Below are 23,624 nucleotides of genomic sequence, written 5' to 3'. Positions count from 1 at the left end.
ATAAAGGTGCAGGTAATTTCACTTTATAATTATAGTGAATTTTCCCTCAGCGATCAATAAAATCTTATCTTAATTAAACGTATTTTGCAATCATATTTTGTAGTACCGTATTATGTATCTGCAAAGTAACTAGTAACTAAACCAACCACTCAAGTTGCAGTTTACATCCATGTTTGTCCAAAATCATATACTTGGTAATAAAGACTTTGAAGTAATTTAATAAAAAGGTTCTTGGCAAACATGGATGTTTCACACAAATGCTCAACCCGGCAGCACAGAAGATCTATACGATCACTGACGTTTCAAGATCAGTGTCACCAATTCAGCATCTGATCAAATAAATCCCCTTTCTGTTCTGAGTTTTGGTGAAGAATATTGGCCAAAGTCACAGTAAAGTTGACCTATGACCTTTTGGATATAAAATGTCATCACTTATCATTTTAACCTTATTGTTTGTGTTAAATGTTTTCATAATCGGGTTACACATTTTTGATCTATTACCAAATACAATAAATGTATCTGCGATGGATGTTTGTGCCAATTTTGTAGATATTTGTGGTGTTGGTGAGATATCCCTTTCACCAGATTGAGATAAACAGACATGAGGTCACAGTGACCTCACAAATCCAATCACTTTATCCTTGAGTCCAAGTGTATGTTTAAGCTAAATTTTAAGAAAATTCCCTTCGGGGGGATCCTGAGATATCGCGTTCACAAGAATGGGACATATGTATGGAGAACACAATGCCTTCGGCCACAGCTAGCGCAAAAGCATAAAAAGTACAATACATCCCTGTGAATTGTAGTGGAGTAGAGGTATAAAGAAGCAGAAAACTGAAAAACTCATGGAAAGTACAAGTACCTAAAATTGTCCTGAAGTACCACTGATGCCGGGAAACTATATGCGGGTGACTAAATGAGTGAAAATTACAGACAATGACAAAATTAAGTTTATTTCATATAATAGAATATTATCTTTTCAACACTGCCATCCTGCATGAAAGCAAACACACCAAAATAAGGCAAAAGAAACTCCACCTCTCCCTGTGCTGCAAGCTTACATATCAATATCAGTAAAATTTACAGTATCAAGAGACCTCCAGATAAAGCGAGGGGATTCCAAATAAATGGTTTACTCTAATACAGTGAAAACAGTTTTGCATAGGGTTCCCTGGGGGTAAAGGCACAGTTACAAGCATCTTAATAACAATAATTGCTATGTTAGCTCACAGAAGCCAGGCTAAATATTCATTGGAGTGTGGCTTGTGAAGCTAAACCAAGATCAACTAAAGTGAAAACATTGAATTTAATTCCATTATAAAAAAGGCCAGGCATTTTACTCTGTGCATAAGAGTATACAGTCTGTGAAGTAAAACTAATTTTGTACGAACCTGAGGGAGAAAATGGCAACAAGGCACAAAGTCAAACATGTTCAAAGACATACAGTATATAACACACAATACATTAAGATATCAAGGCTTTAGAGGTCCATATATGCATACGTGTAATAACTAAACAGAATGTGTACATAGCAGAAAGGCTAAATAGTAGCAGTAGGACTCTAGAGGCAATGTAGCTCAATAAAAGGTAATTTCACTGGTGATTGTCAACAAAAAGAAGGTCCACTGTGTAGACACATTAACTACAAACAGCAGCAGTGCTAAATTATTCTAGAAACAGTGATCCCTTATTTTCAACATTTCACAATACAAACATAATTCAGTAATCTTAAAAAAAAAACAATAATAATATGGAATGTTTTCCCTTAATAACCTCATGATTACCAGGAACACAGGAAGCAGGGACAGAATGGACTGAGGTTGTCAGGCACTATTAAAGAAGAAATATACAGCAGGGGTAAACACTAGTGCAAAGCCATTTTTAAGGCAAAGGAATGATTCCGAATGTGAAGGTAAAAAAGAGTGGGAAAGAGTGTGAGTAAAGGCAGAAAGGGAGGGTACAGTGTGCTGATCAGATCATTTGATCCATGATGCTAGAGGTGAAGTGCAAGCAGAGGGTGTGTCTGCAGAAGGTGCAGAGAGGCTGTAGATTCCAGTGCATGTCTGTCTTTGGTATCTTGTATGGTTAACGGCTTCAGAGAATGACACAAGGCTGAGATAAAGCACATGTTAGAAAGTGAACTGCTTTGTTGTGAGATTTTGGTTCCTGGCAGTTTCCTGCCAAATTAGGTGTCAGGGAGGAAGCAGTGATCTAGAATTACTTTTGTTACCAATTAATAATATAATCTAAAATACACAAATAAGCCTAGATCAGTACACCCACTCTTTCACACTTAAGAAATATAGGCCCTGATGCGCAGACATTGCTACAACAAAATGCAGCTCTGTAACACGTTCTGAGTCAGTGGAGTGTATATGCATGTGTGTGCATGTGTGTGTGTTTAGGGGTTATTGGTCTTTTCTATTGGTCAGAGCTAGTTAGGGGCACCAGCTGTGGCGTCTCCACTTGTGAAGTTTTGAGTCTTGGGTGGGACCTTTCATCACTGTCTACAGCCACCTCAGCAGCAGCCTGTCGCTCACACAGACTTCCCAGCAGCTGAGCGGTTTTGAAGACTGAGGCGTGACCCGCAGGCTGCAGGGACTGGACCTTCTGCAGGTTCTGGAGGGTCCGCAGCATCTCAGCGGACACAATAGGCAAATGCTGCTCCTGGATCAAGCTGGTGCTGGCAGACCGCAGCACCGTGTCACGCTGACCTGAGGGCCTGGGAGCTGGCCTGGTCCGCTGGGTAGCTGGGGATCGAACAGAGCTGAATGACATTTTCTTCTGTGGTGGGTGTGAATCTTCCTCATCCACTGACTGGTCACTAGAAGGTACAGTGCTGTCATCGGAGTCATCACTCACACCCTCATCATTGCCACTATTTTCATTTTCTTCCTCCTCTTTGATGCCATCTCCATCTGTGATATAAATCATATCTTTGGGCAGAGAGGTGAACTGGTAGACCAGACGCTGGCCTTCAACCTTATTCAGTATGCCTCTCTGGTAGTAGTACCTACATGAAGACAGAGGTTCAGCATTAACGAAACAAACCCCACATCTAAAGCCACATTTAAGGAGCTGGAATTAGAGAGACTTTTTTTTTTAATAAACATTACTCAACCTGAATAATAGTGACCTATTCTAATTAGCCTTAGCCATTTGGTAGTGTACCTGAGTGCTCTGCCCATTGTCTCATAATTCATGTCTGGCTTGTTCTTGTGTTTGCCCCAGAGTCTGGCCACTGCTTTTGAGTTGACCAACTTGAAGATTCCTGCTTGGGGATTAGTCCACTTAATGTAGCGGGGGCAGACCTGTCGGTCCTGCAGCAACTCCATCAGGAACTGCCACAAGTACAGTGTGTTTCCTCCTGAAGTACAAACACAAAAAATATGATGGAAAAGACAAAGAATCAACACAGGAAATGACTGTTGTGAAAGCTGTCTTGCAAGTGACTGATCCCCTGTGATCCACATTGGTCTCTCTGATCTCTCTGTGCATGTACCGCTCCAGCCTTTACATTACTCTGACTTTAATTTAGACTGAAAGTGCCACGGAAATGTCAGACCTAGTGAGATTGCCGTTGTGACTTTTATGTAAAGGTGACTCTGGCGCTTATTCAGACATGAGACCAACATGAAAATTTGCCACAACTTTCATGTATGACGCATGTCTGAAAGGCGCTTAACTAATTTTGTTCTGTGTGACACTACCTTTGTTGTATTTGTCCTTCTTCACTATAATGTCTGGTGTGGGAGACTCTGCCCTTCTATGTCGAGGTTTTCTTCCTAAGCATTTGCAGAATAAAACGGGTTAATTTACAAGCTATTTAATATAATCACACAATTATACTGTTATTTAGATTCAGATAAGTTGATAACCCAGAAATGACAGACCTCTCTTTTTGGACTGCAGCTGTGCTGCAGGCTTCTTTGTGAGCAACGAATGCCATTGTGGCTGGTCAAAAGCTCCCACAATCCCCTCTGCTGACACAGTCACCTGGGTAACAGGAGTAGTGATGACATCACCCAGCGATGGTAAGAAGGTCTGGGCTGCAGGAGGGCATAAACAGATTTAATGAAAGAGAACAGCACTGTGACCACCATGTCTAAAAATAACATCTTGCAGTCAGACATGTCCTACATCAAAAAGCAGCGGTGAGGTTTATTAGGGCATCTTCACTCTGTTAGTGTTAACTCAGGTGTGTGTCTATTTGTTTGTGTCCTTACAGTAGTGTTCCAGAGAGAGGGTGTCAGTGTAGTCCATGTTGAGAAGGGAATCAGCAGCAACAAGAGTCTCCATGGTCTCTTCCTCTCCACTTTCACATTGCTCCACTGCAGATCACAGAAAAGGAAGTAACATACAAAAACATTTTAAGCAGGTGGATAAGGTGGCATTTAGTAAGAGGAAAACTAAACATGCGAATCAAAAGCCTGAGGGTTGAGCCAAATAACAAAAAACATTCTCTTACTGCTGGCGATATCTAGCCATGCAGAAGGGGATTTGATCTCTGTTTGTTAATCTCACTTCTCACTTATTGCTGCAAAATGGGACTGTCAAGCAGACAAACTGACCAACACATTTACAATAGACTGATACTTGGTGTTTGCGTATTGATACAGTATTGCCACAGAAAATATCGCAAGACTATAATGTATACTTTACCCCCCACCACTACCATGCACGTTTTTTTATTTAAGTTAGAAAGATATGTGCCTCTCAACTTTCTGCTGCCATTCCAGTACAATTGGGGTGAAAGGAACTTAAAAATCTGACAACATCAATGTAATGAATCACCTTAATGTGTCAGGTATTTCCTTTGCTTGATAAGCCTGATTACAGATGCCGTAGTCTTGCATTGCCAGACCTATCTCCACAGCTCTGCGGAGGAAGGTCTGGTTAATCCACACAACATTCCCAATAGGAGAAAACTGCGCTCTGGTTAATTGGCATTTCTTTAAACCAATCACAATTTCCTCGGGCGACGCTATGCGCCGGGCGCACGTAAGGTGCCTGTGCAAAATAGCCTCGGGAAGGAACTTGTTTTGGTGGCACATGTGCACATAGGGAGGCGAGCTCTGGAAGTAAAAAAGCTGGGTGTGTGGTGAGAGTTTTACTCAAAAGAAAGGTAAATATAATCTGATTGTCTGTTCAAGCTCGGCGGATGTTTCCCAAATCAATCTGAGTTTAGATTGCCAACACAAACAAAGTGGAAGGTGAGGGACATCTGGCAGAAAATGAGGGACATCCGGTGGAACCGGAACAATTCCATAAATAAAATGTCGTTGATATAGATGCCTTGATAAGAAGATCTGATCCATGTTGCCCCACCACTAGCTGTGACCATCACAAATGAAAATCACATCAGCGGCCTCTGAAATGTCAGATATTTAAAGGAGAATTCCGGTCAATTCCAACACGTAGCTCTGTTGTTTGTAAATTTGGATTGCGGTCAGTAAAGAGAAAAATGTAAACAATCTGTGCTGCCTACACCGTGTTATCCTCCTGCTAGAGGTAGCACCCAACAGGCTTAAACAGGGCAAGTTTTAAACGTGTTTTTAGCCTCTAAACATGTTCAAAATGTCATTTAAACATTTAAACACGTTTAAAACTTGCCCTGTTTAAGCCTGTTGGGAGCTAACTCTAGCAAGAGGATAACACAGTGTAGGCAGCACAGATGGTTTTCGTTTTTCTCTCTAACGACAGCACTCCAAATGTACAAACAAGAGAGCTACTTGTTTGTTATTCTCTTTTAAGGGGCAGTGGTTGACAAACTTTTTTGTCTGACGTGCCCCCACAGCCCTATAAGATGGGTTCCAGTACCCCTTCATTATACCAAATAGATGGGATGGGCTTCCTATATAAGTCACCAGTGAGAAAATTGTGGCTGAGATGGATCTGTGGCTACACATATAAAACCGTTTACACGGTACCAGTCACACGTTTGGACACGTTTTCTCATTTCGTTTCCAAATTTTGGCTGGTACAGTACGCACCAAACGGCACAGATGGACCTACCTGTTATTTTGCCCACTAAACTTTCCTACAGTGCACAGTTGTATAATACCAACTCATATCCAAGTCTGATGTTTCACTGTTCAGTGCTTTTACTTCCACACAAACAACATGGGCAGCTATGGGCTTCTGTAATTATCCCACCCATTAACATACATCTTAACACATTTATGTCGTTGAGGCCAAATATTATCACAAGGGAGTTGTTTTGAGCGCATTTATTTATGTGACGTGGGCACGCTACGAAGCAGTGAGCTAGAATTCATCTGCTACCGTAGCTAACAGCTGGCTGGACTCATTTGGCTCTAATACTTTCTGCCGCCGAGAAAACCAGAAAACGACCTGTCGAAGCAGATATCCACGTTTAAAGAAACACGGCAGGTAAGTTGCTGTCCCAAAACTTCTGTAATTGTAAAGTAAATTGGCCATGACTGTCCGCAGGCGTTGTCAGTTAACGTTACCGTTAGCTAGGTTAACCGAGCCTCGCCATGCCCAACTTCAACTGCTCGCTCCAACCAGAATAAAGTCGAGAAAACAACCTGATACACCGATATAACTTACTTTTAATTCCCAGCACTGGTGAGGAACAAGCCATAGTATGTGTGCTGTAGCCCAAACTGACCACGTCTACATCCTAATATCATTCATTAACGGTCTTTACAGGCACAAGCCAGGAATGTTTTGTTTCACTTCCTGAATTTTTGTGAAGGGTGGTCCATGTGCGAGAGTTGAGACTGCGCATGTGCAGTCCTAGGCTTTCTTTTGCATGCCTCTGGTGGGATTTTTAATTTAGTAGGACTTGAATAGAACTTTCACAGAACAAAGCTTAGACCGTTTAATAACTATTGAACGACAGGTGAGCTTCAACTATATGAATGTGAGGTAAAGAAAGGCCTGTGTGTGCATGTGTGTGCATGTGTGTGCGCGCGCGCGAGTGTGCGTGTGTACTGACCTTTGAGCAGCTGCTGGGGATGCTGTGTCTGTGACTGTTCACACGTTAGACCTGCATATGAGAACAGGTGGGGATGGGGAACCTGCTCCACAATCACTGCAGGGTAATCTGAGTAACCCCCTAACTGCAATACAACAACAATTAGATTAGAATAATCAGATTACAATTTGTCAGATAGAAATATGTGCTGCATCACATGCCAGTCCTGTTTCAACACACAAAGAAAATCATCCTAAATGTACTTACCTGTGACACGTTCACATGGTCACTGGCAAAGTCAAAGATGAGCTCTGACTGCATGGCTGAATATCCCAAACCCACACACGACCTTTACTTGCTTGAAAATAGCATCACAGCTTTCCTCCGAAGACTATCAATAACTGACAGGTCTGATGTGTTTTTGCGTCCTGACAGATCCAGTTTTTTGGAGAGAATCTTCAGATGAACAGCAATTGACTGTCAGTGTAGATCTACCGGAGAGCAGCCACCAGGATATGACGAGGCCAGCCTCTTTCCAAACAGCACAATTCAACAGTAGAAGAGTGGAGTAAAAGTATTGACCAGAGACAAATAGGCGTCACAGGAAACTCGTGTTCACTTGCTCTGCTTCGATGTTTCGACTTTCGATGAGGAAGTGGAGGCTGCTAAACTGTCCTGTGGTCTGACTTAATCTACCAGATAAGAACAGAGAGAAACAAGAGCAAATGTGTAAGCCGTTGGAGGTAGGCTAAAACACAAAGTGAGAGTACCACACCTGCAGTGAATATCAGGTATTAACCAGTCAGACTTTTTAAATAAAATGTCCAAAATAAGAAATGTGGTCACTCTAATCTGAGAGGCAGAGAAAACAGCGCAGTTTGCTTCCCTCTTTCATATATCTCATGTTATTGCTCTTATCTTGTTTCTAAAAGAGGCTAAACCAGCAACAGGAAGGAAGCAGTTGCACTGCAATGTGTGCCCTAGCTGAGTGTGTGTGCGTGCGTGCGTGTGTGTGTGTGTGTGTGTCTGTGTGTGTGTGTGTTATGAGTAGGGTGGGGGGCTGGCTGATGTTGACTTAAATCATCATGTCTTTGCACAATGTTCAAGGTTTCAGGGGCATTTGCGTGCACATTCCTTACAACATGCTGTAAAGGACATTCAGATCTTCTCTTCTCTACTCTCCGTTATTCTCTCCTTGTCACTTGTATTTCTCTGCTTCCTCTCTTGTTCTCAGGCCATATTCATTTCTTTTAATCGCTCAGTCCCCGTGCCCTGACCCTCCATGCTCCTCTGTCCGTTCTACTGAGGTTAAAGTAAACAATTGAGGACATTTTTATTCTCTTCTGTTGCTGCTTTACCGCGGCCTCCCCCTCCCAACTGTCAAATTTAAGTTGTCAACACTGTTGGCACCCCTGCACTTACCGTCAGCCCTCCTCTGTTGAAGATCACGCCAGCATTTAGGTTTTGTGTACAATAGATCTCCCACTGTGAACGAATTGCCTCCAAGGAAATATATACAGTATAATCATTGAGCTCCTACACTTTAATCCCATTGATCTTCAGTTTGTTTGAAAAGTCTTGGTAGTATCACAGTTCCTGAGCACGCTTCTTTGTCCTTATGTGTATGTGTGTGATAGAGGCACAACATGTTGGGGTCAGTTATCACACAGGAAGCACAGCTCAGTTAGGAGGCACCGTTTCCTGAGTTCCTGTGCCAAACCGCTGCCAACATCATCTGCCAGCAATGGTCTTCTCATTTTCGACTTCCTCTGATGTGTGCAGTTGTTTGCTGCACAACATTTTAGGACACAAGTACAATGGAGTATAGTTTACTTTTCTGAGCAGTGTTTTATAGTTAGTGAGGAGTCCTTGATAATGTTCTGTATATAAAACATGAACTAACACGGAATTTATGCTCATTCTGTCTTTTTGTGTTTAGTTGTAATGCAGGTTAAACATAATTAACGATCAGCTACTCCCCACTTCCTTACCTGGAAATCTGGCAGCACAGATACAGTACAAAATGGTAAGCTGCCATGCTTTTTTTTAGTATCAATAAATGTGGAACAAGACATAAAGAATGCTGCGAGCATTTTGTGTTTTGTGCTGTTTTTTTTTCTTTGAGTGGTAGCCACCAATGCCTGCCATTTTGGCATGTGTATTTAGGCCTATGTTCATTGTCAGCGTGCCCTGCAGCCTGCTGCTACTATAGAGGAGTCACAGTACAGAGCCTTTGTTCATTAGTACTCTGGTCACATAGGTTTGTCTCTGTGGCCTCGGCACTGGGATATTAGCCTGTGAAGTGGTTACCAGGCCCCTAAGGACACTGATAAGCCCCCATAACATTCATTCCCCAGTTTGCGTGTGTGTGTGTGTGTGTGTGTGTGTTTTGTGTGTGGTGTGTGTGTGTGTGTGTGTGTGTGTGTGTGTGTGTGTGTGTGGTGTGTGTGTGTGTGTGTGTGTGTGTGTGTGTGTGTGTGTGTGTGTGTGTGTGTGTGTGTGTGTGTGGTGTGTGTGTGTGTGTGTGTGTGAACTAGGCCAGGCTGATAACAGTATTGCAAGTGAGGGAGCAGCTGATAAGCCCTCATGTTGTTTGCAGTAACCAGGCCTTGTTAAATGAACGCAGTGAAATATTGTGTGTGTGTGCGTGTGTGGAAAGATTGGGAATCGGGGAATGGTGGAGGTGGCAACCTTTGCGTCCACATGTGGTTGTGCTTCACCTGTCGTTTACAGTAATGTATAGTATTTTTTACTGAACATTTCTGGCAGGGTGTTTAAACTGTGTCAAACAGCCATGCTCAGAAACTCATACAAACTCTCTGAAATATACTTTCACTTTCCCTTCAGCACATGTCATGCACGTACAGTCACCGGAAGCATTAGCACTTTCTTTTGCTGTTTTGAGTATTTGTCAGAGTTGTGGGTCTGTTATATAGAATAAGAAGCAGTGGGCTTACCTTGTGTTTATAGCTTGTGTCTGTATATGGCACAGCAGCAGCTGCCTGGAGAATCCAGAAGAGGAACGGAAATTGTTCTTATCCCTTTTGGCAAACAGAGAACAATCTGCTTACAGACCTGGGATCAGATTCCTCTTGTGAATTTCCAGTCACCAAGGAGAGTGCCATACAGGCTTTAGATCAGTGTAGAAGTTGATTTTTTTTCTTCTTCTTTCCTTCAGTCCCTGCCAGTTATTGCTTCCTCTTTTTTCCAGTGAACTCCCCCCCCTGTGAGGTCTGATTGGTTACCTGTGTTGTGAGTCAAGGTAACCCATAGTGACCATTGTCACTGTGGAGCAAATGTAAACACGGGCGTATTTGCAATGTAAAGCAGCAGAGAGACAAGCAACTGATCTCCAAACAGCCCAGTGGTTTATATGATGGTGGACAGCCAGTGGATGTGTGTGTTGATCTCACTACATATCAAATAAAATCAGTGGGTCAGCTTCAGCTAAACTAAATGGATTTACAATATTATAACATGCTATTTGATGACCTTTACAGTTAATGTTAACCTATATGGAAAATGTTGGTACAGGCTGAAAAATAGAGAAAAAAATATGGACAAAAAGACTAAAAAGGAAGATAGATGCATAAAGTAAGAAATACATCTGTCTTTTTTCAGTTCCTGATGCTCCCTAGTGGCAAACCACTGTACCAACACCCTTGACAGCAAGGGTTGTTGCATGAGCAATCTTTACATGTCCTCTACTTCCTTTTTTAAAAAACGAGAAATGGAAAAGCTTATATGAACAGAGTGTGGCTCAGTGATACTCGGGGGTCTGGTACAGGCTGTGTGATCACTGTCACCACTGTTTCTTGGAAATCATCAGCTCTCTCATGAGAAGAGGGCCCTCTTCAGCCAGCCGTGCTGTCTCTGTATAGTCACTGTTGTAACGGTTTCATAACTACCCTGTCTGTGAACATCATATAAGAGAAACTAGCTTTGCGTGCATAACCGTTATATAATCACAAATACATACAGGACAGGCCAAAAGTTTGGACACACCTTCTCATTCAATGTGTTTCCTTCATTTTCATGACTATTTACATTGTAGATTCTCACTGAAGGCATCAAAACTATTAACAAACACATGTGGAATTATGTACTTAACAAAAAAGGATGAAATAACTGAAAACATGTCTTATATTCTAGTTTCTTCAAAGTAGCCACCCTTTGTATTTTTTGAGAGCGCTGCAAACCCTTGGTGTTCCCTCAATGAGCTTCATGAGGTAGTCACCTGAAATGGTTTTCACTTCACAGGTGTGCCTTGTCAGGGTTAATTAGTGGAATTTCTTGCCTCATTAACGGAGTTGGGACCATCAGTTGTGTTGTTCAGAAATCAGGTTCATACACAGCCAGCAGCCCTGTTGGAATTCATATTATGACAAGAACCAATCAGCTAAGTAAAGAGAAACGAGTGGCCATCATGACTTTAAGAAATGAAGGTCAGTCAGTCAGTCCGGAAAATTGCAAAAACTTTGAATGTGTCCCCAAGTGCAGTCGCAAAAAACATCAAACGCTACTACAAAACTGGCTCACATGAGGACCGCCCCAGGAAAGGAAGACCAAGAGTCACCTATGCTGCTTAGGATAAGTTCATCCGTCAACAGCCTCAGAAATCGCAACAGCAGCTCAGATTAGAGACCAGATGAAAACCACACAGAGATCTAGCAGCAGACACATCTCTAGAACAACTGTTAAGAGGAGTCTGTGCGAATCCGGCCTTCATGATCATATAGCAGCTAGGAAATCACTGCTAAGGAGAGGCAACAAGCAGAAGAGATTTGTTTGGGCCAAGAAACACAAGGAATGGACATTAGACCAGTGGAAATCTGTGCTTTGGTCTGATGAGTCCAAGTTTGAGATCTTTGATTCCAACCGCTGTGTCTTTGTGCGACGGAGAAAAGGTGACCGGATGGATTCTACATGCCTGGTTCCCACTGTGAAGCAGGGAGGAGGAGGTGTGATGGTGTGGGGGTGCTTTGCTGGTGACACTGTTAGGGATTTATTCCAAATTGAAAGCATACTGAACCAGCATGGCTACCACAGCATTCTGCAGCTACATGCTATCCCATCCAGTTTGCATTTAGTTGGACCATCATTTATTTTTCCACAGGATAATGACCCCAAACACACCTCCAGACTGTGTAAGGGCTATTTGACTAAGAAGGAAAGTGATAAAGTGCTGTGCCTCCACAGTCTCCGGACCTGAACCCAATCGAGATGGTTTGGGGAGAGCTGGACCGCCGAGTGAAGGCAAAAGGGCCAACAGGTATTAAGCAACTCTGGGAACTCCTTCATGACTGTTGGGAAACCATTTCAGGTGACTACCTCTTGAAGCTCATCAAGAGAATGACAAGAGTGTGCAAAGCATTGATGAGATCAGAGGGTGGTTACTTTGAAGAAACTAGAATATAAGACATGTTTTCAGTTATTTAACACTTTTTTTTTGTTAAGTACATAATTCCACATGTGTTCATTCATAGTTTAGATGCCTTCAGTGATAATCTACAATGTAAATAGTCATGAAAATAAAGGAAATGCATTGAATGCGAAGGTGTGTCCTAACTTTTGGCTTGTACTGGATACTTTTTTACTAATTTTGAGAATTTTAACATCTGCACCTTTCAAATATGTGAAAGGGACAGCATTTTTGAAAAGATTAGTATAATCTTTAATCTCATCCATATACATCCAATATCTGTGTGTGGAGATGGACTGATAAATCAGAATAAATCAAGCCTACCTTTCATTTCTTAATTTTTTTGTCATTTTCCCCCCACATCTGCAACAGCTGTAACTCCCATTACATTTTTTTTATAAAGTAGCAGAGGGCAGGGTTTAACTTTTTACTGTGTGTGTGTGTGTGTGTGTGTGTGTGTGTGTGTGTGTGTGTGTGTGTGTGTGTGTGTGTGTGTGTGTGTGTGTGTGTGGATTGCATACTGCAAGTGATCCAAGGACCCCAAATTACAGCCACTACTTTCAGTTTATGTTATACAAACACAATATATTTGTTTTTATTCTTGAAATTCACATGCAGTATGTAAAGCACTGTATGAAAATTGTTTCCGGGGTAAAGGAGTCAGAAAGGTGGGAGGGTATAATAATTTTCTTTTGGCTGAAGGTGGCTATTCTGACTTTAGCTAGGGAGGGTCTTTTATTTTTTTCTCATCTTGAATTTATATATTGTTTCCGTCCCTCTGTTATACAATTGTTACATCAAAAAGATGTTGCTTTTTAAAAAAGTGAAACAAAGTTCAGCCTCCCTTGACATCCAAACAATTTTCATTCAGTCTCTTATTCGATTAATCGATTAGTTGATCATAAACAAGTCTGATAAAAAATGAATTGTCATTTTGTATGAACAAAACGTTAAAATGTATCTGGGTACAGCTTATGAAATTAACATTTGGTTGTCTTCTTTTATATTCATTATATCTTTGGGTTTGGGCCAGATGAAACAAGCAATTTGATAATGTTATGAAATTATGACAAGCATTTTTCACTTTTTAATACATTTTATAGAACCAACAATGAATCGTGAAAACAATCGGCAGTATTTGTAGGCATGCGTTTCTCATACAAGTTGGCTTTTGACCTTACTGACAAACTGCAAATATCTACACATTTACTTGGTGTAAGCTACATTTTGACAATTATCATGTTTGCAGAATTTGTCTCTGACCAACCTGCACAACTTTGGTCCCATAGATTTGTGACTTTGTCTCAGACAATGACAGGAAATAAAGGGGAGGCAGGACTGTGGCACAGTATTTGAGAACTGAGTAGAACTGAGTGGGAAATAGATAAAAGAAATACCATGGTACGTCAGTCTGATGAATTCCTTCTGCTGGCCACGTCTGCTCACCTTCTGCTGCACCGTGTGTGTATGTGTGGGTGTGTGTGTGTGTGCGTGCGTGCATGCATGTGTGTGTGTGTGTTTGGTGTGTGTTCAAGTGTGTGACATTAATACATCTGTGAAAGTGAGTGATGACTTGTATTTGGGTCATTTATCAACCATTCCTTGAAGTGTGAAATCAATGGAATGTTACCAAAACAGCACATCAAATTAGACAAATATGCAGAAAGCATTCTCATCTATATACACACACACACACACACACACACACACACACACACACACACACACACACAAAGGAGCAAGTTCTGCCTGTCAATTGTCATGTTCATATGACTGCTGAAAATGGATTTTGAATGCAGTTCACTGGCAAGTCTGCAGAACATGCTGTGTAAATATGCAAATGGTAGATTGTTGGGGTAGAAAAACATGAAAGAATGTTTGGAGAAAGAGAGAGCAGAGAGGGGCAAAACCAGGTCTGTTCACACCCCAACCCCTGAGACCCATAACCCCAAGCTATCAACCCTTCAATCCTGCCATGTTCTTGCACTTCATGCTGGCTTCTAAATTTGTGGGGAGGAGAAAACAAACTGTGTGTACTGGTATGTGGTCTGTTTGTGCGAATGTGGTGTCAAATTTACTGCATGTGTGTGTTTGTGTATGGAGAGACAGTGTGTGTGTATGTACTGAGAAGCACATACTATCTCAATCTTCAACCCAGAGTTCCATGCAGTTAATAAAGGACACATCCACCAAGTTTTTTGAATATACAAAAAAGCTCTTTTTTTCTTTTCTCTTTTTATTGCTTAATGAGGTGCTATCTCTCATTAACCTTTTGGCATCAATCTGCTTCAGGTTTTCATCTCTATTTTCCAGCTCCTATAAGCAAAAAAAGAGAAATGAACTCACCACAGCAGACTAAATAGTCTAAATAGAAAGTTACAGCTGCCTGTAAGAAGGAAGAGATGAGAGACTGTGAAACTGAATCTTATCTATATACACAGGAGCATTGAGAGTAAAGTCGGGCTAAACTTCAAAAAATGCAGAAATATTAATTTAAAGCAATGTTTTGAACTTTTGGAAAAAAAACATTTCTTTCTTGTCAAGAATTAGATGTAAAGATTGATACCACTCTCATTTTTGTATGCTAATGAAGCTACAGCCAGAAGACACTTAGGTTATAGTGCGTTCCATTTGTGCTCGGAACACAGATTTTTCTGAGCTCGGAACTCGGGCAACCACCGAGTATCCCGAGCTAAAACTTCAACATGGCTGCTCCATGCATCAACACTTGTGAAAGCTGTAGTAACATACAGTTATAAGTACTTCTGTGTTATTTGTGTCTCACTAAATCAGTTATACATATGCTGTCCATAATTTATCTGTGGACAATGTTGTCACGCTGTTTGTATGCACAAAAACAGCGTAATGCGTTATTATAAACTGGCATTGCTAACAATGGCTAACCTGGCTAGAGCTAATGAAAACAGTGAAAATACTACTATACTACTACTAGCCTACTACTACTGACTATAAATGGAACGCATTCAACTCGGTTGTGACGTCATTCCCAGCTTCGGCTTCCGCGTTCTGAGGTAAATGGAACCCAATATTAGCATAAAGACTGGAAGTAGGGGGAAACAGCTAGCCAGGCTCTTTCCAGAGGTTAAAAAAACTAAGCAGCCAGTTAGCTTAGCTTAGCATAGAAAGTTGCTGTGCCCGTCAAAGAAATGGCCCAATAACCCCTTGTAAAACCACAACCCGTTGTCTTTTGTACAGATTAAACAGGGGTAAAGCAGATTAAATAGAAGCTGATGGGCAGATTTAGTTACGTTGAGTAACAAAAGAGTGTATTTAGGCTGAGCTCGGCTAACCGGCTACTTGCTGTAGCACATTCATCACACATACATTGGTATCTATCTTCTCATGTAAATTTCATCTGGAAAGCAGATAAGTTTATTTCCCAAAGTGTCAAACCATTCCTTTAATGCAAGTTGACTTAGTTAGCATAAACTCTGCGATATATTACAACTGCTTGGGCCGATAAATATTTTCCCTTTGAAACAAGTTTTATAGAGCAAGATACAATGTTCCAAATTGACCCTGAGCTAATTACACTTTGATTTATAAACTGTTTAGTAAGTAGCTCACTGCACAAAATGTACTTTTTTTGCAGTGATCTTGGAGGACAATCACATTAGTACTAAAGGGCGGATGCCACTATTCACAAGCAGATATATCAGTTTTACTCTGCTGAGAATAGAAAATGAGATAATTTAGGGAGGAATGTCCTAATGGGATTTCTTCCACTTACAGCTGCTTATAGCACTGGGTTTTATTTAATGTCAAACTGCACTGAACTGTTTCAAAGCATAATGGAAGAACAGAGTGAGAGGGGTTATTTGGAGAAGCGGAGACAGGAATGCAGAGAAGAAAATTAGGGTGGAGACTGAAAAGAGGTAAAAATAAGGAAATATAGACAGAAAAGAAGAGTGAGTGAAGGCAGGAGAGCGGATGAAGAGATGAGTCGAGGACGGGTGGTGAGAGATCACAGGACAGAGAGCTTCTTTGACAGCTAACATGACATGCGTGACACTGGTTTAGCCTGAAGGAATATTCCCAGGTCAGAGCTGTGTGTGTGGTGTGTGTTGTGGTTGTGTGTGTGTGTGTGTGGTGTGTGTGTGTGTGTGTGTGTGTGTGTGTGGTGTGTGGTGTGTGGTGTGTGTGTTGTGTGTGTGTGTGTGTGTGTGTGTGTGTGTGTGTGTGTGTGGGGAGTGAAAAAGTGGGAAGAAAATTAGGGAGATTACAGTAATGTTCTGTTGGCATACACCATCACATGATGGTGCCTGCCGTCACGCGTTAATCAAACACACCACGCACACACACACACACACACACACACACACACACAGAGTCAGGCCTCGATAATGGGCAAATCTAGAATTTACAGTCATAAATGATTTTGACCATGTGTCCAAAACAGATAATTGCTTGGAAATGTATGCTTTTCTTAACAAACAAATACACAAGTAACTCCTTCTTTAATGTGTTTATTTACTTTTTTTTTAATAAAAAGATTAAGATAAGCAATTGTGACCAAATAAAGTCACGAAACAAATGAAGCCTTAAGAACAGGCCCAATGTTGAACCGTACAAAAGCTGAATGGTCACACAGCTGAAATCACACATCAGTAGTTAAATAACTAGTGGGAAAATGACACCAAGATGATACATTTAAAGGCACTAATGTAACAAGCCACGAAGAATGCAAAATGCTCAATACATACATATATTAAAAAGGAAATACATACTAAAATAACGTAAACAAATCTCAAACAAGAGCATGACATTCACTGTTAAAATTCTTCCAAGTTGCTTTAGTGTTAGGTAACAACACGCAACGCAGCGGCACACTCAAATGTAGTCTGTACAATGCAGAAATGATTGCAAGATTCATAGCGTCAAACATTCACTATCCAGGCTGCGAGCCCGATGGGCTGTCTTTGATTATCGACCCTTGACCCTCAATTTTACATTACGCTTGTGCTTATTTCTCAATATTTGGTGTTTGCCTGCTTCTTGTTATGCAGGAATGCAGTTTTTGGAATGCACCGATGCTTATTTTGTTTTGGACAGGGTGAGTGTGCAGCGATCCATTATGGCAAGTGTTCACAGTTTTAAGATAGAAGCATTTCATCTCTTTAATATCCAAATACACGTCTGTTGAAGTTGAAGGAGACTTCAAATGATATTGTAGATCGGTCAGAATGAACACTTATCCTCATTCAGTCAGACATACTGCGAGGGGGGGAGGGTGTTTGCCATCATCTTTCCTCCTTTCGCACCTCTATGCGCCTCTTCAGGCTGTAGTGGACTTGTTAGTTGTGCGGGAGTTGCTCTGGTCGGAGGCTCGTTCTGTGACTTTCAGCTTCATGCATGACTGCTTCTCATCCATCAACATCTCAGCCGGTAGGAACCAGCAGCACAGGCAGGACTAGAGGAACAGGACAGGAGAAGATTTTAGTATCTGTTTTTTGTTTGTAGTCTGAGTAGTATCGACCAATCATGTTTCAGAAGACTTTTGTTGCATGCAGGTAAACAATCTGTGTGTTTAATAAAAGAGGCAGAACGTTTTGGTCGAAATGCAATCTCCGAACCTATTGGTTATCGTCTGAAGACAATTTAGCTTTTTATTTAGTTATTTATCTGCATTCATATGCAGATATCTGATAAAAGAGTTAAAACACAAAGGCCTACATAAAGTATGAATTTGAACTATAAACAATGACCAGGGAATGGAAAAGGAAGTTTTGGCACATATATCTGTTATCTGGATATCCCTTAGCTCCACAGGAACACCCAAAATATCGCTGTTGCCCCCAGAGGCTAAATCGTGATTAGATCGTGACCCAATGGGTTCAGAGATGGCCTTGAAGATAGTTTGAAATCTTATTTGCTTTCTGGCCTAGAGTTAAATAGAAATATCAATATCCCTCTCATGTTTGTCCGTTCAAATGACGCTGGAGCCAGCAGCCGGTTAGCTTAGCGTAGCACAGGAAGTTAATGCGCCCGGCCAAGAAACAGTCACAACCACAATGTTGTCTTTAGCTTTTATTCAGATCTTAATTAGTGAGCTTTGTAGGTGCTTGTAGGTGGATTTCGTTTCTGTCGAACAGAGTCAGGCTAGCTGTTTTCCTCTGTTTTCAGTTTCTATGCTAAGCTACGCTAACCGGCGGCTTCATAAATTGCATTAATCGTATGAAAATGAGAGTGGTATCAATCTTCTCATTTAACTCTCGGCAAGAAAGCGAATGAATGTGCTCCCCAAAATGTTAACTTTTCTTCTTCACTCTGTACGTGGCATATGTGACTAAGTTGCACCTTACCCTGAAGCACTTCTTGAAGCGCTTGCTGACCATGTAGAGGGCGATTGGGTTGATGCAGGAGTTGATAGATGCCATGTTGATGCCAATGTAGTCCAACACCAAAAAGAAACTAAAAAGGTTACAGAGACACATTAATTGTCAACTTCTCACTTCCTAGAGGGTAATTTATTATCCCATTAAATTATCTCTCCTCTGTCCTTTATTTCTTTTGTGGACTGTGCTACATGTATTTTCTTCCATACCTGAGCAGTTCGCAGCGGTTTGGATCTTTCTCATCGTAGATGGTGAGCTTCAGGATACGGCTGAGGTGGAGAGGCAGCCAACACAGAGCGAAGACCAGAACCAGACAGAACACAGTCTTAGCCACCTCCCTTCGCTGAACACACAAACACACATAAATCACTGTATAGTTCATGCTGACAGGTTTGGCACAGATAGGGACATGGTAAAATCTGGATACAAAGACATCTTTTATACAAAAAGTAGAAATTTCTTGTGGAGACACTTTTTGTTTAACAGTTGTCATAAATCAAAACAAATTAAGTATAACGCAGAAGTTACATTGCAACACTGAAATTAGGCTCGAGTATAGTTTGAAGTAAAAAGACAAAACTTTTTTTTTTTTTCAAAATTTTTAATAGCTTTAATTGGACACAATTATGTAAATGTAGGATTAAGTATTGTGTCAGCCATCAGCAAACCTGCTTGAGGTGGTCACTGAGAGCAATTTGGACTCCATTCTTCTTCCTCAGCATCTCACAGGTCATCAGGGTGTAGAAAATAGCAGTGCAGACCAATGGGAGGCAGAAATATGCACTGAACAGCCACCAGTCCTTCACTGATTTATAAAACTACACAGAGAAAATAGGAAAACAGCACTGAATTACGCTTAAGCATCTGCATGAGAGAGCTTAAAGTTCAAGGTGAAAACATGTCAGAAGTAAATTTAATGGAGTGAATCCCCACTCTGGGCAGGAGTGATCGAACTCAAGGGTGTGTCTGAAATTCACTTGTTGACTTGCGTTCAAAATCAATTTATCAAAGTACCTCAGTGGAATAACGAATGTTCACTGCTGTAATATTATGATTAATAAAAGACGTGAACACACACACACACACACACACACAGTCACACACACACACACACACACACACACACACACACACACACACATGGAGGAGTAGCATTTTTGTCTGCAGCCAAGAGAGCAATAACTCCTGGTTCATACCATTTTTTCTACTTGATGCTTCACGTCAGTAAACTCTCTTTAACCCCCAATTCTAGCCAGGAACTCTTTCACTGTATGGTAGTCAGCGTGCATGCCAACATGCACATTTGCGTCTCCTTGTGTGTCTATACGTGTCAGTATGTATTATATGTGCATTTGCAGGTTAGCAGCACAGCTGTGTCAACACACTATTTTTCTCCACACTGAATTATATGTCTCAAAGTCTGTATGCCGGGGCTCACCCTCATAAAGCCGTTTCTCTGCATGGGGTGAAGCAAACAGATCCTTAAGTGTTCTCCTTTGTAGTCCATGGTGATCATGTCGAAGGCTATTGCTTCTGGCACAGCCAAGACAATGGATACTATCCAAATGAGCGCTATCTCGATAGCCATCCACTTTGGAACTCCGATCCCTTTGATACGGCTCCAGGATGCCACGGCACGATACCTGGAAAATCAAACATGTGCAGTCATTCAACCATCAAACTAACATTAGTGAAAGGAATTGTTTGAGAAATGTTGGGAAATGCACATTTACTTTCTTTCTGAGGGTTAGCTGAAAAGAATGATACCACTCTCATGTACGGTAAAAATGTTTAGAGCAGCAAGTAATCCCTGACTGTTGATGTTGCGTTAGGAAATGAAAACAGTACCTAACGTGAAAGGAAAGGGAAGTTTGTGTTGCCCATTGGTTGTGGCCATAATTACCTGTCAATACTCAAAGCGCACAGACTCAGCACTGTGATACCCACAGAGGCTTTCTGGACAAACGGCACCAGCTTGCACAGAGTCACTCCAAAAGGCCAGTACTCTGCCAGGAGCTGGAGAGAGAGACAGAAAGACTTGATGACAGAGTTAAACCATGAGAGGGAGTGAAGCAAATCGTCTGGCTCCAAGTTGTTCTCCCCAGCCTCAGGCACCCAGTGTTGACCAGATGCGTAAACCTGAACCACAGTTTCTGTGAAGCTTTTCTCTCTCTCCTTTACAAGTCAAAAATGTTTTGTTTTTTCTTGAAAACACCTGTGTTTGGCCTCAAGGCACCGTAACCCAGACAGGTACGGTAGCTCTTGGAGAACAACAAAACTTTGCTAAGCCTTAACAATATTAAGACTTATAAGGGACTGGAATGTAAGTGTAGATGAATTGGAATTATATGTAACCCTGTATCACCACATACCACCCTGTCTCTTCTGTCCTTGCTCTGGTATGCAACAGCAGCCAGTTGTTTTAACATGCTCTCCCCCTTACCCAAATATACAGACACTTTACACGCACACGCACATACACACACACACACACACACACACACACACACACACACACACCACACACACACACACACACACACACACACACACACACGCACGCACACGCAAAATGAGCCCAACAGACAATAACATGCATATATAAGGGGATATAGAGGGGCTCAGCATCTAGTAAAGTACCGGTAATAACATGGGAAAAGCCCCCTTTCAAGAGTGTGTATGTGTCTGCTCGCATGTGTGTTTGTGTAAAGGATTTAAAATCCAATATGCAGCAAAACGTTTGTGTATGACCTTTAACTACAGTGCGACAAAAAATCATTTAATATCTGAATTGCCTGAGAAAAAAAATAATACTGTTAAGGGCAAAAAGATCCACTGTAAACCTATAGGGTATAGCTCACCTTGTAAACATTAATGGGAATGGCGATGATGATGTGCAGCAAGTCTCCAAGTGCCAAGCTGCCGATTAGGATGTTCGGCCCATTACGCATGCACTTGTTCTTATAGATGATTCTAAGCAGAGTGGAATTACCAATAATTCCCACAACAAACACCAGGCAGGACACCACCGTATTGATGTACTTGAAGGTGTCTCGGATTTCTGTGGGTCCAGTGCACATGGGGGGCAGCCAGCGGCGGGGCATGGTGATGTTGGGCCTCACGGGACCCTGCACATCTCTCTCTACGAGTCCAAGTCTCTGGGTAACAGTGAGAACATCCTGGGGCGCTTGTTTCTTTGGCTCCAACTGCCCCCTGGCCACAAGGGTGTGACCCGCCAACAGGAATAACTCCAAGCAGAGGAGATGAATCTTCATCCTGGAGTTTGGTTGCAGCTATGACTTTTATACAACAAGGTTGCAACTGATCCTCTTTGAGTGTGCCTGGAACAAAAATGGCAAGCAAGTAATGTATTCCGCCCTGTTATCTAACAACAGGAATATTATTATACTTTATGAAACGATTACCTGACTGTCTACTAGGTATATTAGGCTCCAGGGTTTATTATGTGACTTTAGCTCACTGCCATCTCTATACAAACTCAATAAAACTCACAACTAAAATATGCAGACACACCCTGCAGAAACACTTTAGTCATTTTTAGTTTAGGGACTGTACTGACATGATTAGGGGAAAGAGGGTAGTCTGACCTTTTGGGAGAGCAGGGGTTGATTATCATTATTCAAATCTTTCTTTTGCAATATTAATAGTTTCACAAATGTTTCACGTCAAATAACAACTTGCACTTTCACGTAGTTCATGAATGTGCACTTTTCCACAAGCAGGGGACAACACTTCTCTCAGTATCAGGGTTTTTACGATTGTACATTAGTGGTGCTCATTGGATATTCTATTAAGATAATAAGGTTTAAATTAGGTAACTGATTAAACAAGTTGAACCAACTAATATAATTATACTTTCATTTACAAAGTAAAACCCCCCCTTACCGCTCCAATACTTTTTACACAGCCCTTAAATCAATTAATTAATGTTCTCCAGTCACTGCTGTTTAAGCTCTTACTTACCTAACTCCCAGCTGAGGTAGAAATCCTCCAGTATTTGTGCCTCTTCGATCAAACTGTTCTAGTAACTCTCAAGCTCTCAGGACAGAGAAACGTTCCCAAATTGGAGGGATGTTGTTCCTGAAGTGATAGTCCAGTCATCTCCAACAGCAACTTTTTCTCTCGGTCACTGGCGTCAAATTGGAAAAAGCTCAAACTTTGTGCTCCAGTCCTCTGGTAGTTCACTCTTCTCCAGTACTGGCTGCTGAGTCTCAGTGTACACAGTGTCAAGAGTCTGCTGAGTGGATCCCTGCCCTAACAACCCCTCCTCTTGTGGAGAGGACTGGGTGTAGGAAGACAGAGGAAGGCAGGCAGGATGTTCATAAGTTATTGTGTTCATCAAAGTCCCCTCGTTTTATGGCAAAAAACAGGGTTAAATCATAAATCACTTCCTGAGGATTTAAAGCGTGGTTGGTACTCAGTGTTGGGTTTTTAGTGCCTCACTTTATTTTTATGGTACCTTTTTGGCATTAGCTATTAATATTCTGACAGGAAGTGATAATTGCTATTTTAAATGTCATATTAAAGTGATTCAATTGGGCACGGCCATTGTTCTTTTTCGTAAGACATACTGTGAAACAAATATAGTATTTGATATTTATTTAATTGCCATTTCATTTAATATACATCCACAACAATCCTATGGGTTTTATCAGGCTGTCAATGTGCAGTCACATTGTGAATAACTGCACCATATTTGCCATGCGGTTTCTCATAGTAATGAGAAATTACATGATGAAGGATACAGAGGACACGCAAGTTTTCACATTAGAACCTTTCCTCTGTATTTTTGCTTTTAATGGATTTAACCTGGTAACCTGGAGTGTAAGTCAATCAACACAACGTACAATTAGTTATTTTCTGCTGCTACGGGGTCACCATA

General features: G+C 41.3%; 2 protein-coding genes across 5 annotated transcripts; both read right to left on the bottom strand.

The window, feature by feature from the left end:
* Positions 1-929: 929 nt before the first annotated feature.
* On the bottom strand, positions 930-18,650 carry LOC116698764 (ETS-related transcription factor Elf-1). 3 transcript variants are annotated; one of them, XM_032530896.1, is made up of 9 exons: positions 18,640-18,650; positions 9,901-10,115; positions 7,211-7,635; positions 6,965-7,088; positions 4,227-4,331; positions 3,894-4,049; positions 3,711-3,785; positions 3,172-3,367; positions 930-3,013 (listed from the first exon to the last, which is right to left on the bottom strand). In XM_032530896.1, exons 3-9 carry the CDS (start codon positions 7,262-7,264, stop codon positions 2,422-2,424), a joined length of 1,302 nt encoding a protein of 433 aa, XP_032386787.1. In that variant the 5' UTR covers positions 7,265-7,635; positions 9,901-10,115; positions 18,640-18,650; the 3' UTR covers positions 930-2,421. The 3 variants fall into 3 exon arrangements, with proteins under 3 accessions (XP_032386787.1, XP_032386789.1, XP_032386790.1); XM_032530898.1 differs by lacking the exons at positions 9,901-10,115; positions 18,640-18,650 and adding an exon at positions 8,366-8,617; XM_032530899.1 differs by lacking the exons at positions 6,965-7,088; positions 7,211-7,635; positions 9,901-10,115; positions 18,640-18,650 and adding an exon at positions 6,574-6,752.
* ednrba (endothelin receptor Ba) lies at positions 17,078-22,995 on the bottom strand. Of its 2 annotated transcripts, XM_032530901.1 has the most exons (9): positions 22,706-22,995; positions 21,583-22,062; positions 20,625-20,737; positions 20,160-20,364; positions 19,390-19,539; positions 18,931-19,064; positions 18,689-18,797; positions 17,648-17,796; positions 17,078-17,522 (listed from the first exon to the last, which is right to left on the bottom strand). In XM_032530901.1, exons 2-8 carry the CDS (start codon positions 21,994-21,996, stop codon positions 17,662-17,664), a joined length of 1,260 nt encoding a protein of 419 aa, XP_032386792.1. In that variant the 5' UTR covers positions 21,997-22,062; positions 22,706-22,995; the 3' UTR covers positions 17,078-17,522; positions 17,648-17,661. The 2 variants fall into 2 exon arrangements, with proteins under 2 accessions (XP_032386792.1, XP_032386791.1); XM_032530900.1 differs by having other exon boundaries at positions 17,078-17,796.
* Between the last annotated feature and the right edge of the window lie 629 nt (positions 22,996-23,624).

Source organism: Etheostoma spectabile, chromosome 12, assembly GCF_008692095.1.
Source record: "Etheostoma spectabile isolate EspeVRDwgs_2016 chromosome 12, UIUC_Espe_1.0, whole genome shotgun sequence".
Classification (NCBI taxonomy): domain Eukaryota; kingdom Metazoa; phylum Chordata; class Actinopteri; order Perciformes; family Percidae; genus Etheostoma; species Etheostoma spectabile.
Note: the sequence above shows the minus strand (reverse complement) of the source record. Positions and strands in the feature narration are given on the sequence as shown.

Excerpts from the sequence above, each read along its gene's own strand:
- LOC116698764 (XM_032530896.1), bottom strand. The coding sequence starts at position 7,264 with ATGCAGTCAGAGCTCATCTTTGACTTTGCCAGTGACCATGTGAACGTG. Across the intron at positions 4,332-6,964 it reads TCCCCAGCAGCTGCTCAAAG|TGGAGCAATGTGAAAGTGGA; the intron begins GTCAGTACACAC and ends TGTGATCTGCAG. Across the intron at positions 4,050-4,226 it reads CCTCTCTCTGGAACACTACT|CCCAGACCTTCTTACCATCG; the intron begins GTAAGGACACAA and ends GCCCTCCTGCAG.
- ednrba (XM_032530900.1), bottom strand. The coding sequence starts at position 21,996 with ATGAAGATTCATCTCCTCTGCTTGGAGTTATTCCTGTTGGCGGGTCAC. Across the intron at positions 19,540-20,159 it reads AGAGAAACGGCTTTATGAGG|TTTTATAAATCAGTGAAGGA; the intron begins GTGAGCCCCGGC and ends TTCTCTGTGTAG. Across the intron at positions 17,797-18,688 it reads GCTTCAAGAAGTGCTTCAGG|TCCTGCCTGTGCTGCTGGTT; the intron begins GTAAGGTGCAAC and ends CTGTTCCTCTAG.